The sequence below is a fragment of the Aphis gossypii genome, chromosome 2 (genome assembly GCF_020184175.1).
Source record: "Aphis gossypii isolate Hap1 chromosome 2, ASM2018417v2, whole genome shotgun sequence".
Taxonomy (NCBI): Eukaryota; Metazoa; Arthropoda; class Insecta; order Hemiptera; family Aphididae; genus Aphis; species Aphis gossypii.
Window position 1 is genome coordinate 3,523,875 of NC_065531.1, and position 17,606 is coordinate 3,541,480.

General features: G+C 28.0%; 2 protein-coding genes and 1 long non-coding RNA gene across 6 annotated transcripts in view; 1 reads left to right on the top strand and 2 right to left on the bottom strand.

Annotated features, from left to right (window-relative positions):
* Positions 1–4,526: 4,526 nt before the first annotated feature.
* On the bottom strand, positions 4,527–8,514 carry LOC126549655 (uncharacterized). Of its 2 annotated transcripts, none has more exons than XR_007603765.1 (3): positions 8,424–8,514; positions 5,197–5,365; positions 4,527–4,879 (listed from the first exon to the last, which is right to left on the bottom strand). It is a non-coding gene; the product is annotated as an uncharacterized LOC126549655 (long non-coding RNA). The 2 variants fall into 2 exon arrangements; XR_007603766.1 differs by having other exon boundaries at positions 4,527–4,909.
* On the top strand, positions 5,244–13,982 carry LOC114127925 (tyrosine-protein kinase CSK). Of its 2 annotated transcripts, none has more exons than XM_027992291.2 (11): positions 5,244–5,388; positions 9,550–9,679; positions 9,776–9,945; positions 10,236–10,455; positions 10,806–10,940; positions 11,005–11,141; positions 11,236–11,397; positions 11,488–11,683; positions 11,746–11,832; positions 11,905–11,997; positions 12,059–13,982. In XM_027992291.2, exons 2-11 carry the CDS (start codon positions 9,644–9,646, stop codon positions 12,143–12,145), a joined length of 1,323 nt encoding a protein of 440 aa, XP_027848092.1. In that variant the 5' UTR covers positions 5,244–5,388; positions 9,550–9,643; the 3' UTR covers positions 12,146–13,982. The 2 variants fall into 2 exon arrangements, with proteins under 2 accessions (XP_027848092.1, XP_027848090.1); XM_027992289.2 differs by lacking the exon at positions 5,244–5,388 and adding an exon at positions 8,525–9,138.
* A 1,907-nt stretch (positions 13,983–15,889) lies between these two features.
* Positions 15,890–17,606, bottom strand: part of LOC114127927 (phospholipase A1-like) — a 29,725-nt gene continuing 28,008 nt past the window's right edge. For both annotated transcript variants that reach the window (XM_050199544.1, XM_050199543.1), the window contains 2 exons: positions 17,068–17,142; positions 15,890–16,159 (listed from right to left, as the gene is read on the bottom strand). In XM_050199544.1, coding sequence (XP_050055501.1) covers positions 17,085–17,142 — 58 coding nt within the window. In that variant the 3' untranslated portion in view covers positions 15,890–16,159; positions 17,068–17,084. The remainder of the gene's footprint in view (positions 16,160–17,067; positions 17,143–17,606) is intronic.

Below are 17,606 nucleotides of genomic sequence, written 5' to 3' on the forward strand. Positions count from 1 at the left end.
TTTTGGAATATTTTTTTTTTTTGCAATTCAGCGGAGATACTGACACTGGTTTTATACCTACAAAGATCCTTCAAAAAAAAAAAACAAAAAACAAAAAACAAAAAATCGTTGTTTTGGACAGATTTTCAAGATCGTTGAAGACGTCTATGATTGTAATAGATTGAAGATCTCACTCTACTCACACAGGTATAGTATATACATTATGTACTATATGTATAGTGTATACTGTTTGTTACTATATATATTATGCTGCAGGACAGTGTAGGATATTACTTCATATTATTATTCATTATAATTACTTAAACGTAGTACTAATAATATAATATTATGTTTACGTCATACGCATAGGCTGAATAAGTGCAATACAAATATTAACGTTAATAATAAATAACTGTATTAATAAGTATACGGACTCAAAAGGTTATGACTTATGACTTATTAGTTCGTTATTGATAAAAATGATTGTATACAAACATTTATCTAATTTATATAATACTATATAGGGAATAAGAATTTTTATTATAAAATATTATATAATTTTCATTTCATGTAAAATATAAGACTTATAAATTATTATTATATACATAACACATAATTTAGTTAATATGTGTAAAATAATAATACTATTACGTGTTTAAAAGCTTTATATATTATATAAATATTTAATATTTAATTAATTAATACCATTATTTAGAAACAATACTATTGAGATATTATATTGTAATAAATAAAAATAAACATATGATATCAAAAAATCGCAATAACTATCAAAAAATGAAACTATAACATTACATACTAAACAAATATTTACCTAAAAAATGATAAAAACTCTATGAGTAATAAAAAATCATTTTACATTTTTTTTCGTAGGTATATTCGGTAAGATTGGAGATTATTGGTGATCTGATGATGATATTGACACCATAATAATCCGTGTATATTGGGGGTTCTTTCTTGGATATTAAGAAACTGCGAGAGATTTAACATATTCCTCTCTGTCTTTCTATAATAACTAAGAAATTTCGATGCTGTGTTTGATTTGATTTAATTTTACGGAGTAGGATGTCAATATTTCTGATGTTAAATCTTATAGTTAACACTTAAAACTATTTATTATTAGGATTTTGTATGTCCTTGAAAAATGCTTTACACAATTTTCTTATTACTTAATATTATTTCCCTGCAGTATTTTGCTTAAACAGTTTATTCCTTTATTCATTTATATAAATGGAATTGTCAAGTTGTATTACGTTTTTATCAAAGGATAAACAATGTAATAATGGTAAAAAAATAAAAAAAGAATATATGTATATAGTCCAACGAGCCCCAACCAGTACAAGTCCATCTTATTTGTTTCGATAAAACGTTCGGCAATAGAGTCATATCATATAATAATATACACTCGTATATTGGATAAATAAAGTTGAATTGCGAGGGGCAGTAAGTTGTGATCGCCGGACCGTCAAATGCAATCGGTTTCGGTTGATCAGTTACTTGCATATACGAGTAAAACGATCATAGTCTATATAATACGTATACTTAATGTGTATAAAATACGATTCGATGTTCTTCTTTGCTTATTATATTATATAAACGTATATTGTGTGATGTAACATTTAATGTAACCTACTCACTATTTCAAATACTGTTGACGTTTTTAAAAATATTTATTTATATAATTTAAACCTGAAAACATCATTTTTCTAAAAAAAATATACTTCTAATTATGTTTTTTATTATTATCGTTTTTTAATAATTTTTTTTAAGTTCAATGAGTACACTTAATTTCGTATTCTAAAGCGGAATATTTTTTTGGAGTATTCTGATGAATAAAATATTGTTTAAACACGTTTAGTAAATGTTTTTTTTTCAAATAATGAGTGTTTACATTTAATGAATCACTCGCTGTACTGCAGATTGGCAACGGGTTACATTGCTTACGTAGTATATATTTATATATGTATATAATATGTATACCGTATAATAGTAAATACATATAAGTACACAATTAGCGAACACGCTTTTATGAGTTATATAAATATTCTTATATACATTATAGGAGGTACCTTCGGACTTTGTCGAATCACAATTTGTTTTTATTATCAGTAAACGCAATATACGTCTACAATCATTATTATTATTATTATTGATATTATAAATGCTAGTCGGCGCAACGGTCCCGTCTGTGGGTTCGAGCTCGGGCTTCACGGGTAATGGAATTCGGTCGTCGCGCACCTGCGGCCGATTTTGCCGGGTCCGCAGCTGCACCCGCACCCCACCGATCCTGTATTTTAAAGTTCTCGCCGGATCGATGGTTTACGAATGTGTGCAGACGCGGCCGTGAAAAGTTTATCTATTATTTAATATAATGTCAGCGCACTGTCTCTCTCTCTCTTTGCAGATCTCCACGTAACAGTGTAACACTGACAATTTTCGTTCGACAGTACCTGCAATCTATTGCATTGTTATAGCTTTAATAGTATTAAAACGAATGACAATCAAACTTAAAAACATCCGTGTTTGTACATTGGCTTTCTTTAGCATACCTATTTTAATTTCCGTACGAGTTATGTGTAGGTATATCATTTTAAAATTCTCGTACATCACGTACAACCTAACCATTATCATACCTAATCTATAGCTGTAAATTCGTTTTTGATTCTAAACCTTGTATCATGTCTAACGTAATACGTTTACAGAAAACTGATAGGTTTTTAATTTCCTGGTTAGAATACCGATGACTGGTCTACATTTCCCTCAGCACCTCCTTGGCTATGCCACTGAAAATGTATTTAGTTTTACATAATATAATAAATATTTTGTATACCTTTTAGGCGTTTCATATTAAATAAAACGACAACAATCAATTGCGACCGAAAATCCAAGAACTATATTAAAATACGAACCGGCAATGATGCAGTAAAATAAAATGTTCCCGTTTTCGAGCGTTCGGCGATAACTAAATTAACTATATAATATATTATATTAGCTGCAGTGTGAACGATAGGGTGAATGCGTATAGAAAACGAATGGTCCTGTGCGCGAAATACAAGTGTGAACAACCGCGAGGGGCCCTGTGCGAAAGCGATCGAATCCCCGAGGAGGACATTGCACGTACACAGCTCGTACAGAGTATATACCGTCTACAATACGCGTATATATAGGTAGGTGTACGTATTATTACATTATATAATATTATATCTATATGCAGTTACCCACCAGTTCTGCAAGCGTGTAGTTATTACACGGATCGGCGGGCCTTTTACCGAATTGGATTAGAAAAACGGATCCGGCTTGTATTTCAGTGATTCGATTACAGTACAAGTCTACTTCTGCAAATAGTATTGTACTGGGTCGTGTGTACATGAAATAGTTACTTACGGTCACGGGAATCGTCTCGCAAGTACGCAGTCGTTCGTATGATGGGTAATATTATACATTACACATTAGTATACATTATAATATATTATATGTGAGCAGGGTGCTGCAATCCCAGTCAACCGACCGTATTATGTTGTAATAGGTATATAGGGTGCTGATTGCTGGGTGTAGCGTGTATGTATCTTATCTTAGTAGTTGAGTGTTTTTAATGGTTATATTATTATACGAATATGAATCGAAGGTTAGGCAAAATGGAATTTCAAATTTTCAAATTTTTTTTTTTTTTTAATACGTGTTTCTTTATTTTTTAGATGTATTTTTTTTTTTTTAATAATAATTCAAAATTTAACAATTATACCGATAGAAAATTTAACTTTTTTTAAAACGTATTGTAGGTATAAGTTACATTTTTTCTGAAAATGTTAAGAAACATCAATTTTTGTTTAATATTTTATTAATTACTATTAAATTATAAGTTAAGTAAATTAATCTATCATTAGTAATTAGTGTAATAAAAACAATAGGATTACCTACATCTATTTTAATTGAACTGAATAATTATTTTAACTCTTTTTTATAACAACTCAAACGAGATTATTGAGTACCTACAGGTATTTGTGACAGTGTGATATATACCACACACTACCACTGGAACTGACTGCATTACTTCAGAGTTCAGTCTTTCATATCCGGTCGTATAGGCATAAATTGTATCATGTATGTCATTTAGAATCAAAACTAGTTAAACGGAGAAAATAATTATTAATACATTTCACAAAAGTAAATAGAGAAGGTTTACAATTATTAAATTATTATAGCAGTTAACTAAGCCATGTGACGGAATCAATAAACTATATGTCAGTGCCTACTAGGTAACCGATGAACAGAATATAGGAGTTAAATAATACACAAAATGTAATCAATATTTTAGGTTAGGTTAGTTAGGTTAATAATTCTTAATAATGTTCATAAAATTATAACTTATTATTTTTAATTTTTAAGAACACCTTTTTAATTTTTGCGACCTAAATAAAATCGACTGTTAATAGTATTATATTAGAATTTTTTTCAAGTAAAAAAATGTTTTGCACTTGAACTATTTAATTTAAATTTAAAAATATCATAAATAAACATGTTAATCAACTATCAATTCATTAGATACAAATCTATAATATTTTAAAACTATTTTTTAAAAATTTAAAAGAAACTAAATTTTATTTCAAATTAAACTTAGCTAAACAGTTGAAAGAATAGAATACATCAGTTACCGGGTTCTTTTACTGTTCCTAGTCTCCTGGTTTTCAGGTTTTAACAGTCCATAATCACGTCGAGTTTGGTTGAGCTATATTTGGGTCCATCGAAATCATCGATGCGGATGACTTCTTGATCTCGGTTTCAGACATCACTTTAGCAATATTTAGTATCGAATACTTAATAAAGTCTTGTCAGTATACCAATAGAACCATAGATTGCCAGTTACCACATTTTATAGTCCAGCCTGTTAGGATTTTTTTTAGGTTAGAACAGCCTGCAATTAACTATAGTATTATATTTAAGTTGGTGGGGGCAATGTCACCACCAATTTTTGGTCGTGGGGGCAGTTTCCCACATTCGCCCCCGCCAAGTTACGTCTATGTTTATTATGCTACTATAGTAATGATAAAAAATTAAATAAATAAGAAACGCAAAATCCTAGAATGCGTTATAGGTATTGGATTATTATTGTTTTCGTTATCGGCTTGTTTATATTAAATACATTAAACGTATAGGGTATAAATTATAGAAATACATAGAACATATTATAGCAAGCAGTACCTATACGATCAGTATGACTATAACATCGATATCGACCATTTCAAAATTTAAGATTTAGTGTTTTGCTTTGAAACCTCTTGTATGAAGTATGCACCGATCAATTCAGTAGACGTAGAGTTCGTTTTTATGAATAAAAATATTCTGTCGAACAATAGAGTCAGTTTCGTTACTGCAAATCAAAGGAAATACATGGTATGTAGTTAATCATTTTTTAAATTTAAATTGATTATTCAAAGTTTTTTATTCATTTTTTTAACTACCTACACAGTTCGTGTTAATTTTTAGTCATGTTTTTTTTTGCTTTTTTTAAAATAAATATACTTCTTTTTTGCTCTTTAAAACAATCGTGTGCTTATTTTGCTTTAAAATTCGAGCCCTAATTGTAACTAATAATATTAATATGAATTCTGAAATTTTAATTTGTTTATTATGCATACAAATAACTAAAATAACTCAACACTTAATGTCACAAGTGGGTATCGTTCTGCTGTACGGTAGCCGGTAGGTGTCGAGTGGGCCATTGTAAATTATAATTATTGATGTGTTATATTTAAATTAAATGATACATATCGATTGTATTGGAATAAACGTTTTTGTGTGGAAAAAGTTTATTAGCCTATATCACTAAGTATATGTCATGTTATATTTTAAATTCTGAGCGGAGCGAGGAATGTATATTGGTTTTACAACGATGTTTATTTCTTTTTTATTCTGTAAACACTTTTTCTTCCCCTAAACTTGCTCAAAAGTACAAGTGTAGCATATTTTCTGAAAGGTAATGTTTTTGAGCTGGTACTTTAAAGAGATCATTTTTCGATTTTCGAAATGATACTCGAAATAAAAGAGGTTAAAGGAGAAAAAATGTATAACTTCACGATTATGTAGTATAAAATAATTACGGCTTTGTTTATCACCATAGAAACGAATAAATTAAATAAAAAAGATCCTCTCGTCCGCTCAGAATCGTTTTTTTATCGAATGCAATCATATTGCATTCAAATCGAATACCTACAGTAAAATTACATTATCCTGTCCGAGAATCGAAGGGACGATGGACAAACATACATCACCGAAATGCGCTGACCTACTTTTTAATATTACTATTAAGTAAAATAATTTATTTTATTAGGTATTAGTATTTAGTAATACGGTAAGTTGAAATAATATTTATCGAAAAAATTGCTCTTGAAAATATCATTGTGTATTTTAATACAATAATTACACCTAAGTAAAAGAATTATGTTCCCATGAATAATGCTTTTAAACTGTAACAAAATAATAAATACCTATCGTTATTCATTGTCTAATATGTAATTTCGTCCAAATTTCAAATGTTTACAAATAGATTATGTCTATACCTAAGTATTATATATATATTTTTATAAATCTATAAAAATAACTTCCTTATGTAGAATCTTGTATGACATTTTTAAATCTTTAATTTTTCCCCAGCGAATAATTTTTTATCGACATTATTTATTAAAAACTAAAAAAAAAAAATTAAAAATTTCAAAGACCTATAAATAACACAGAAATAATTGAAATATTTTGAAAATTTTACCATATTAGAAAATAAATAGGTATGAATATTTAATAAAATTATCAATATTATTTCTATTAATATTATATAATTAACTAATTCAATAACTAATAATAAATTTACTAAAAAATATTGTGCTTATTAGTTATAAACAATATTATGTGTTTGAATTCGTGGCTTACTTTGTGCTGACTGAACCACATTATTCGGTATTTCACATTACTAGTAACATATATAAATAAAAAGTAGACATATACAAAAAAAAACACATTATCGTAAAATCAATACATTTAATATTTATCGCTCTGCTCTGCAGTATACCTATCTAAATTGTCTGGTTCTAATACAGTAAAACTTCCATAAAACGAAATTTTCTGTTTTACGAATTATTTTTGAGAACCATGACCTTCATTTTTAATCATGCGTTTAATCTAGTCAACGAATTTCTGAAATTCCTCTATAATACGAATTTTTTTGTTCCCCATGAAACTTCGTTGTATCTTGTATGGAAGTTTTACTATATAATCTTGATCCTGGACATCATATTGAAATGATGACTTTAGCGATAATTGCATTTAGTTGGCAATGAATCGATGATGACATGTTATATAGATATCATATTATACGATAATAATAAGAGGAACTAATAATACTTATAAGGAATATAGACTTGAAAATTACTTTTTAATATGACCGCCTTCAATTTTACTTGGATATACTAAACAATATTAAACACATAATTTTACATGACATATTATTATATAATATCATAATAATTAATATATTTATTATTATAATATATGAATGTATCATCGACCAGACCACCGTCCGCCATAACACTACAGGTCTGCAGCACTGGGTACGTGGTGGCACGATCACTCATTCATAAAGTAATATACTAACTATTTACACTATAATAGCCTTTATAGTTTATATTATTATTAACGTGTATCTACCTACGTCATACTATTATTATTTATGATTATGCATATACGATCAACCATAATACGAAAGTATGATAGAATTAATCATTTGTTCGATGAAAAAATTACGTTGCGGAGGGGGTGAAGAGCAAGTAATAACAAATTTTCCCCGAATGCAGCGCCGGCGTCTCCCCCACTGGCTCGGAAAATTTCTCGAGCAGTCCGTCACTCCGTCGTCCAGAGTAATTACATTTTATTGCGACGCCGGGTGCTTCGATCGTACTTCGTTGTACATAACTATAATAATATGATATGCGCACGTCCGAAAATTTATACATTATAATATGTATATACGTTTTAATGTTTTTTTCGCGACATCAAACGGGAATTTTTATAAAAAATCTTAACGATTGTTGCCTTTAGTTTGTAATCGGATTTAAGAGTATACACGCCGAAATTGTGAAACCTCAACATCATATTATTTTAATCAATTGATCACCTTTAAACTTTCCGTCTTATCCAAACTACGTCTATCAAGTAAAACGAGACTACAGTATAGAATGATGCGCGCAAACGATTAGTTGTTAATGTTTTCAAGTCATCGTCTCGGTATTATGGTTTACGCATATAATTTGATATATTATATTGAAGACATTGAAGGTCCGTCACACTGACATTTTTAACAACGGATCATCGTGCAAGCCGTAGTTGCGCGCATTTGTTCGAAAAAAATCAAATTTGTTTTAATTATTTTTATACCTCACCTAATACCGATAGTTTCTTCAGTTTTCAGCAATATACGATAGGACAGTTGCCCGTGAGGCTTGTGGATTGGAGATTTGGAATGTTTTTTAAGTAAGTCGGAAAACCGATCGCGTTCAAGACTTCGAGTTTTTCGATCTTCGAAAACCAAGACGACGGCAGTGTGACCATTTGTTCGGCACTCGAACTCGTTTCGGTCCGTCGGCAGCGTTGACCGTGGCCCGCAGCGTGCGTCCGTCAACGATAATATTATTATTGTACACTGTTTTCGTGGTGTGCGCGCGCGCGCTCAAGTGTGTATATTGTGTTTACCATACGTCGTCATTATCAACGCGTATCGCCCGATTATCATTTCATTACCAATAATAATAATAACAATATAAAAAGTAGTGTTAAATATTAATAATAGTGTTGTTGATTTTGCGTACGCCAACGCTGGTTTAATGTAACTTTGAAAATCTCTCCGTTCTGTTTTTTTTTCTGGTTTTTCAATCGAAAAACTAGCACGCGCGGAACTGGTTTCACGACAACAACCGCCGACTACTACGACGACGACGACGTATAATAATTGTATCGCGAGCTCGCGAAAACGAATTCCGCGACGTACGCTGTTTGTGAAATTTCCGTTCGTCACTGTTATGACGGATCGTCGTCTGACGACATCCCGATCCTCCCAAATCCGTTCCGGTCGTCCGTGTTAACCCGGGAATAGCGGTGGTAAGCATCTGTGAAATTTATGCGTGTTCCTAGTATTCGTGTCATCATCCTTCACTGCTCTCAACGGTCAATTTCTGGCCCCCAGAGCTCGGCCACTTAAAGTTTAGTTGTTCGATCGTTTCATATTACACACGTCTTCGAGTGCTTGCGTTATCCTTAGGCAGATAAAACGTGTAATTATGATTTTCTCAGTACACCCACCAGATGATTTTATTATAGACCATATTGTGTCAGTGTAGGTGTGTGTATGAATGCGCGTGTTTGTGTGTGTGTGTTTTTTTTAAATGTGGGTGTGTGATGATTCATACTTGCTGCAATATGAACCAATCCTAATGTTGCAATAACAAAATATAACAGTTTTTACTTACTGTTACATTTATTAATTGCTGTTCCATAATTATGTGTGTTCAGGTCAAACAGTCATTAATTGCAATAAATCAATGTCTTGTCACGGATAGATCGGATCAAATGGTCGTTAGCCAATCGTTCAATAAACACTGGAGAAATGGATCACGGGTATCAAAATACTGGCAGAACCCATGTAAGTCATTATGTCTTGGACTTTGTCACTCATCATTGAACCATAATAATATCATGTTACTGATATCACTGATAAATCATCATTGGTAAATTTTAGTTTGGAACAACTCCTCAACAATTGGTTACACACTCGTTTTGCGACAGAGCTTCACCAGTGTCACCTGTCACAAACTTTGGAAGTTACTCTTCATTTGTACAACACATAAAAGATGACACCAATATGAATTCTTTACAACGAAAAGCACAAGTTAAATTAAATGCTATGCCGTAAGTACAAACTACTATATATATATATATATATCTATATTATAATAATATATAACTTAATTCTATTTTCAATGATAATCATAGTCTGTTGTCTGTGTGAAATATTTAAGTAAATAAAAAATAATTTAAATACATTTTTATCTGATTAAATTTCACAAAATATAAAATTTTAAAATAAAATACCAATATTTACTTTTGATAACATTGAATATTTGGGTAATTTATTTTTAAGTTAAATAATATAGGTATGGGTTTAGTAAAATTAATTTCTGTTACTTTTATAATGTTAGATGGTTTCATGGAAAAATATCAAGAGAGATGGCTGAAGAATTGTTAACACCAAAAGAAAATGGCCTATTTCTGGTTAGAGAGTCTACTAATTATCCAGGAGATTATACACTTTGTGTTTGTTATGTTGGCAAGGTGGAACATTATAGAGTAAAGTATAAAGATAATCAACTAACAATTGATGATGAAGAATTTTTTGAAAATCTATCACAATTAGTTGAAGTAAGTAATTTTTAAACCTATTTCTTGAATTTTTTTACATTTAATATTTTTCATCCATCTTCATTTGCGTAGGGTAAATAATAAATATTCATCCTTGACAAACTTGAAATGTACATATAAAACTAAACTTAATATTATTGTGTATGACTTTAAGCATCTTTTAATAACATATAAGCATATATTTGAAGTTATTAATTATTATTTTTTCTTATATATATTTTGGAATAAAAAAAAAATGGGTAAATTTTTATCCTACACAAATGTGTCATCTTAAATCATGTAATTTGTGACAGGTTAATTATACTTTTATTTTTTCTAAACATAATAGTGTATGATGATTTATATTTTAGCACTATCAAAAAGATGCCGATGGACTATGTACACAATTAACCAAGAGTTTACCAAAAAAGGGTAAACAAGAATTTTGTATAGATACCAAATCATTTATTGATGCTGGATGGGTTATACAAGAGCAGGAATTGCAGGTTTGATACAATAAAATCTATTTATTTGATAACTTATAAAATTAAATTTGTTTTTATTTTCTAGTTAAATGAAACAATCGGCAAAGGAGAATTTGGTGATGTATTATTGGGAGTATATAGAGGAGAAAAAGTAGCTGTGAAAATGTTAAAAGACTCTAGTGTAGAAGCTCAAAAATTCCTAACAGAAGCTTTACTTATGACGTAAATAAAGTTATTCTTACTTATTTAATTTTAATCTTTATATACATTAATATTTATCAAGAAATACTTTTAAATTAATGTGTTTGTTTATCAGATCTTTGAGGCATGAAAATTTGGTTGAACTTCTTGGACTTGTATTAAATGAAAAACATTTATTACTAGTTACTGAATATATGGGTAAAGGAAGTCTAGTTGAATATTTACGCTCAAGAGGAAGACTCCATGTCACCAAAAAGGATCAAATTAATTTTGCCGTGTAAGTTATTATATTATATTCTTAAATTATATACCAATTTGTTATTTAGATAATAATTGCATCATAAAAAATAAAATAAAAATATTTTAGTGACACATGCAGTGGTATGGAGTACTTAGAGTTTAGAAAAGTAGTGCATAGAGATTTAGCAGCTAGGAATGTTTTAATATCAGAAGCTGGAGTAGCTAAAGTAGCAGATTTTGGATTGGCACGTGAAGAAAATTATATTGTGGATGCTGGGAAATTGCCTATCAAGTGGACTGCCCCTGAAGCACTTAGACAAGGGGTAATTTTAAATAGTTAATATTTATGTTAATTAATAATGGATTATTTAATAAATTACTTCAGGTGTTCTCAAATAAATCAGATATGTGGAGTTTTGGTGTTCTGTTATGGGAAATTTATTCTTTTGGTCGAGTCCCTTACTCCAGAATAGTATGTTTAACTATATTGTATCTTGCTTGTTTGTTAAATAATATTAATAATTAACATTTTTATGTTTACTAGCCATTAGTTGATGTAGTTAAGCATGTAGAAAAAGGTTATCGTATGGAAGCTCCCGAGTGTTGCCCTCCAGAAATATATGAAATCATGAGACAAGTAAACATAATTTTTGATGCCATTAATATTAAAATGTTATTAATTGTTTATTTTTATACAGGCATGGGATTTATTACCTGATCGAAGACCAACATTCAAAGATGTTAAGACCAAACTAGCACAGTTAAAAGTTGTAACTATTAACTAAGAATTACATTAACTAATGTAAAATAATATATCTGTGCACTAACCTTGTTAATATCTGTATAGTATCAAATTTAAATTATATTTTACGAGCTAGTCTTTATTTTATCAACCTTCAGTATTTTTTATTCTTTAGTATTTTTTTTGTTATTATTACTATTATTATTGCATACTATTTAATGTTTATATACAATAAATGCATTTAGTATTGGTTGAGGTAGATTTTCAAACTTTTAACAGAGTTACATAACTACTTCAATTATGATATTGAATAATGTTGGGTATTTCATATTAAACATAAATGTTTTATAACATTATGATCACTTTATATTTATTTATTCTATATGGAATCAAAATCATTTAATCTATAAAATTTGGAATCTTACTATTAAAAATATATAAATTGAATTAATACACTTATAATAAATTAATATGGGATATTTATATCATAACAATTTTGTAGGTATTAACATTTTAATATATATTTATATATATACATATATATGTGTGTATACTGATATTCTGTTAAGTACATTAATTATAAAATATTGCAATTAAGTTTTTATAACACTTTATTTCTATGTATCTCATATCTGGTATATACATGTGATAATTTATTACATCAGGAATTAATACTGAATGTATACACTATTTTTAAAAACTTTGTTCATTAAGTTAATTTATTTATTGTGTTCTAATTAACGTTTAAGTATCTTAAAATGATTAATCAATTTTTGACCAATACTAAGCATTTTAGTATTAAATTAATTTTGATTGTATTTCTAGCTTGATGTTTTTCTGTGTTAGTTTTTTTCAATTCTATTATTGTACAATATTTTAAAATAAGATTTTGTAAAAAAAAAAAAAACATCAAATTCTTATTACAATAAAATGATTAACTTTAATACTCAAAAGAAAAATGTAACTTAAAAGTTACATTTTATTTATATATAATGTAACTTATTATTTTTCTAGTAGACAATTGTAAAATTATTATTTATTTGTCATTGAACGACTTGACTGTTATAAATGTATTTATAGCAATTGTAATTTATATTAGAAATTGGTTTCAATTCTTATCAATTAATGCTTTCTTTAATATTTAATAGATAAATTTACATAGTTTTTAATTTGCTTCTTATTTTTGAATTTTTAACCAAGAATATGATAAAATATATTATTGGTACTCTTCTCAAAACACCAAATTTAAAAATAATCATTCCAATCGTTTACTATTAAATAATAATATTGACTGATTAAAATATTATGTTACTATAAAACACTAATGTTGTTGGAAGCCTTCACCATGTTCTTAAATGTACACTCATTACTGCTGGAAAAGTATATTTCTATTAAATGTTAAACAACTATTTTATTTTATCAAGTCATTTTTAATATTTAATTACAAACACGAAATTATGATATCACTAATTAATTTATTGTATTAGAATAAGAAATAATAATCAATTATTCTATCTATGTGTATTAGTTAATTTTTTTTTTTTATATAATTTATGCAAAATCTCTTGCATGAGATTTTTTTAAGATAAATTGCCTTTATTGACTACATACTTGGAATTGGACGTATGGTAACTTTTAATAATTGATTTATTTTAGGTGAATGTTTTATATACAAAACTATGTAAATATTACTGTATTTTACTGGTGTATTTGTTTGTTTGTTTGTTTTTTTCTTGGGTTACCAAAAAATTTGGTTTATATACTCATATGTTAATAAGTTTTTAATGATAATTTTTATCTAAACAAAACATTTTTTTTTTGCTATACTATAATATATTTTTTTTAATCTCAAATAAATTGGTATTCTCTCAATCAATAAATATTATGCCTAATTTTTAATTTACAAAATGTGTTGTGTACAGTTGTATGTCTACTTATTTAGTTTTGTTGTATTATACTTACATATTTTACAATTGGGAGTACTGACCACTGACCATTCTATGGTTGCTTGCCAATGTAATTAAATTAACTTTTTGTGCGCTTAACATGCAAATCATTCACATTCTACGGTTTTATTGTAACTATTTAAAAATTACATTTGATTATAGTTTCCAGCAGACTTTTGAATTTGAATAGGTTGAATATTATTGTACAAAATCTAAAACAGTCATTATTTGTGTTTGTTGCATCCTTATGTTACGAAATTGTTCTTGGTTGGAAATTAAGTCGACAGTTAGTCGACTTATCCCCCCCCCCAAATCGTGATAATCACTGTTTTGGTTTTTATAAAATCAATTATATTGAACCTATTCAAATTTAAAGCCGTATACTCGATCGTCTGTCCTATTTCATTTTCTCTGTCAAATTACTTTCTTAACTTACCAATTATGCATCTCATGTACAAATAAAGAAATATTTTATTTATCATATTTATTTCGTAGGTAGGTACATATTATGTAAAACCGTGTTCAATCTCCATCGCAAATTTCACCCTCGAGGTTTCTCTACATTGCGTACATTACTTTATTAGCTATGAAGGAGTTATGTCATGTTACAAGTAAGTATTTTATCAGTTTTTAAAACACCAGTGTATCATTCTCATTATTCATTCTATGTTATTATAAAGTTAGTGGGTTGCTAAACACCTATTTGAGCCGCGTTTAAAATGGAATTTTGCCTTTTGTTTAATACGTTTTAATCCCGTTGTAGGTATAGTTTATTAAATGTGAGCGAAAGAAAAAATTTGTAACTATTTACACAATACAAATACAAAACAGTATATTTTTTTGGTTTTAGTACAATCTTTTATACACATTGTATATTGATACCTTTATCCTATTAGTTAGAGCAGCGGTTCCCAAACTTTTTTAGTTTACGCCACCCTAAAAATAAAAAAATGAATTGCGCTTCCCATGAATAAATAAATAACAAATTTATAGTATTTAAATATACAAATATTTTCATTGTTATGACAAAATAACACGGTTCACAGTCTGGGAACAGCTGATTTAAAAAATTTATAATAATTTTATTGTAAATAAAACTGTTTAAATTTGAATTTATAATGTTACAGAGAGGGGTGTTAAAAACAGAAAATGGGATTTTCCGAGGGTAAAGTGATGATATATTAACATTGGTAGTAGTCTTGAAAAGTCATGCAAATTGCATACTAATATTCAGTGGGTTAATTATTTGCATAGTAGGTATTTTAAAAAAAAAAAGTTTATTGGTGAGTATTGCAGTATAAATGTGTAATGTATCACGTCTCCCTTTCAGTCCGACTATACGAAACCAACTTCTCTAAGTCCACTTCTCTCTAATGTCCAGATGACCAGATGTTACAGCGATTAAGAAAATACCTAAAACCTACTCCAAACAGCCCATACATAATTATTGACAATGTTTTTTTTTTGTTTTTAAGACTAAGATGTTATGTAGAATATTACTAATATTATTAGATAGGTATAATTTTAAAATGCTCACCACTCGCTTTATAATGTAAACATTGATAAAAGTTCACTACTGATATCATTGATTTTGTTATATATTTTGTCTATTTTATTATTTTTACCTTTAAAATTTATCTCGAAATGTCTATTATTATATTTTACACTTATACTTTAGTGATATACTTACATGACTAACGAATAGCGATACAAAATCGAATCTACTGAACATATAGTTATGCCTTTTTGTACACTTCATTAGACACAGACGTTACTCGCGATTAGTGATATCTTAACCATCGATATGAATACCTTTATAGATAGGTATAATACATAATTCATTATGATGATGACAGTTAATTTATTTATATAGCAGAATTCGTCATTGTATCATACGTTAATAATAATTATATGACATATTGTACAAGTTATTATAGGTACATAATAATATTATAAAGAAACGGTGCGTTATATTTAACTACGGTAACCAGTTCGCACATAAAAAAATCTTTGGTTTATTTCGGATTTTTCGTTTCTTCTGACTCGTAATTTTTTCGTGTTTACTTGTATTATTTATCTTCTCGTTTTCTCGGCTTCTCCGAACGCACCTCCTGAAATTCAATAATAGACCAACGATGAGCTCAAAAATTTCAGTATATATTACACATAGACATAATAGCATATAGGACGTTTATTTTATTGCAGAATAAACGATATTTCTTGAAAAATTTTGTAATGTGTAAATAACTTTTTAAAGAGCTTATCATTACTTATTATTAAATAAAATAGTCTTATCATAATATGAGACTCAGATAACTTTGATATAACCAATATTTATAGACATGAACCGAATTAATTTTGTTAATAGGTAAGTACCCATAATTATTTCAATCAGATTATTTTTTTGAAAGCCTAGAATTATAAACCATAAAAATAATTACCTAAGGCTATAGGTTAAGTAAATACCTATCACAAATTGTAGTATCAAAACCACGATCAGCTCTAACTCGGCCAATTTTCCCTACGTCTTACCTAACCGAAATTTATTTAAAACTTATATTAAAAATTTAAATTAGTAGGTAAGTACCTATATTGATTAGGTGTAACCGGTGTAGATACCTGGTACCTATTATGGCATTCGAATATTTTGTTTTCATTCGTATTAAAACGTATTCGAATTTTTAGGTAGGTACATTACTTTTGTTGATAATTAACTAATATAAATAGCATGAAAAATGAAACCACGGTTGTATAAAACATAGTAACTAAACGTAGAAAGTTGGAAAAACGCAAATCAGATTTTAATTATTATTATACTGTTTGTTGACCGTGTTACGTTTTACTTCTTTTTGTTTCATTTATGTCCTAAATTCATAAACCATGGTCATCGGCAATTTAAATTTTATAACGATTTTCCTACGGTTTTATTGAAAACATTTTATTGTATCTACCTATGTCTATGTGTCATAATTCATAATATATAAATGCAATGTTTATATATAGGTATTATATTATTTACCCGTTGGAGGTTCCGGTCTAATCGAATGGACACGCTTTACTATTACGCATTTGAATGCAGTACGTTCCTCGAGCACTAAAACACAACGAAAAACAATGTTTAAAATATATTAATACACTATTAAAGTAACGATTTATTGTCAATAATATTTAATATCGATTATTTTGAATAAAAAATAATAATAAATAAATAAAAATAAAAATAAAAATATAGATATTTAATACAATGAATCTGATTTTCACACAATTAAAAAAAGTCATTTTAATATGCATGTCGATTTCATCAATGCACAATAAAGATTCAAAAATCGTTTTTTATAAAAAAAAAATTTTTTAATATTATTTTATGATATAAAATTATGTAAAAAAAATATGTCCTAAAACTTAAATACTTTTGAATTTTAGTTTTTTCGAAAAAAATTAGTGTTTTTTTATTTAAATGGACTTGTTTTAAAAATAATATAATGTCTTACCGTGTTTTAAAGTATAATATTTTGTTTTAAATATTCATAATAATAATTTTAAATTGCACAAAATAAT

Excerpts from the sequence above, each read along its gene's own strand:
- LOC114127925 (XM_027992291.2), top strand. The coding sequence starts at position 9,644 with ATGGATCACGGGTATCAAAATACTGGCAGAACCCAT. Across the intron at positions 10,941-11,004 it reads TACAAGAGCAGGAATTGCAG|TTAAATGAAACAATCGGCAA; the intron begins GTTTGATACAAT and ends TTTATTTTCTAG. Across the intron at positions 11,684-11,745 it reads CTGAAGCACTTAGACAAGGG|GTGTTCTCAAATAAATCAGA; the intron begins GTAATTTTAAAT and ends AAATTACTTCAG.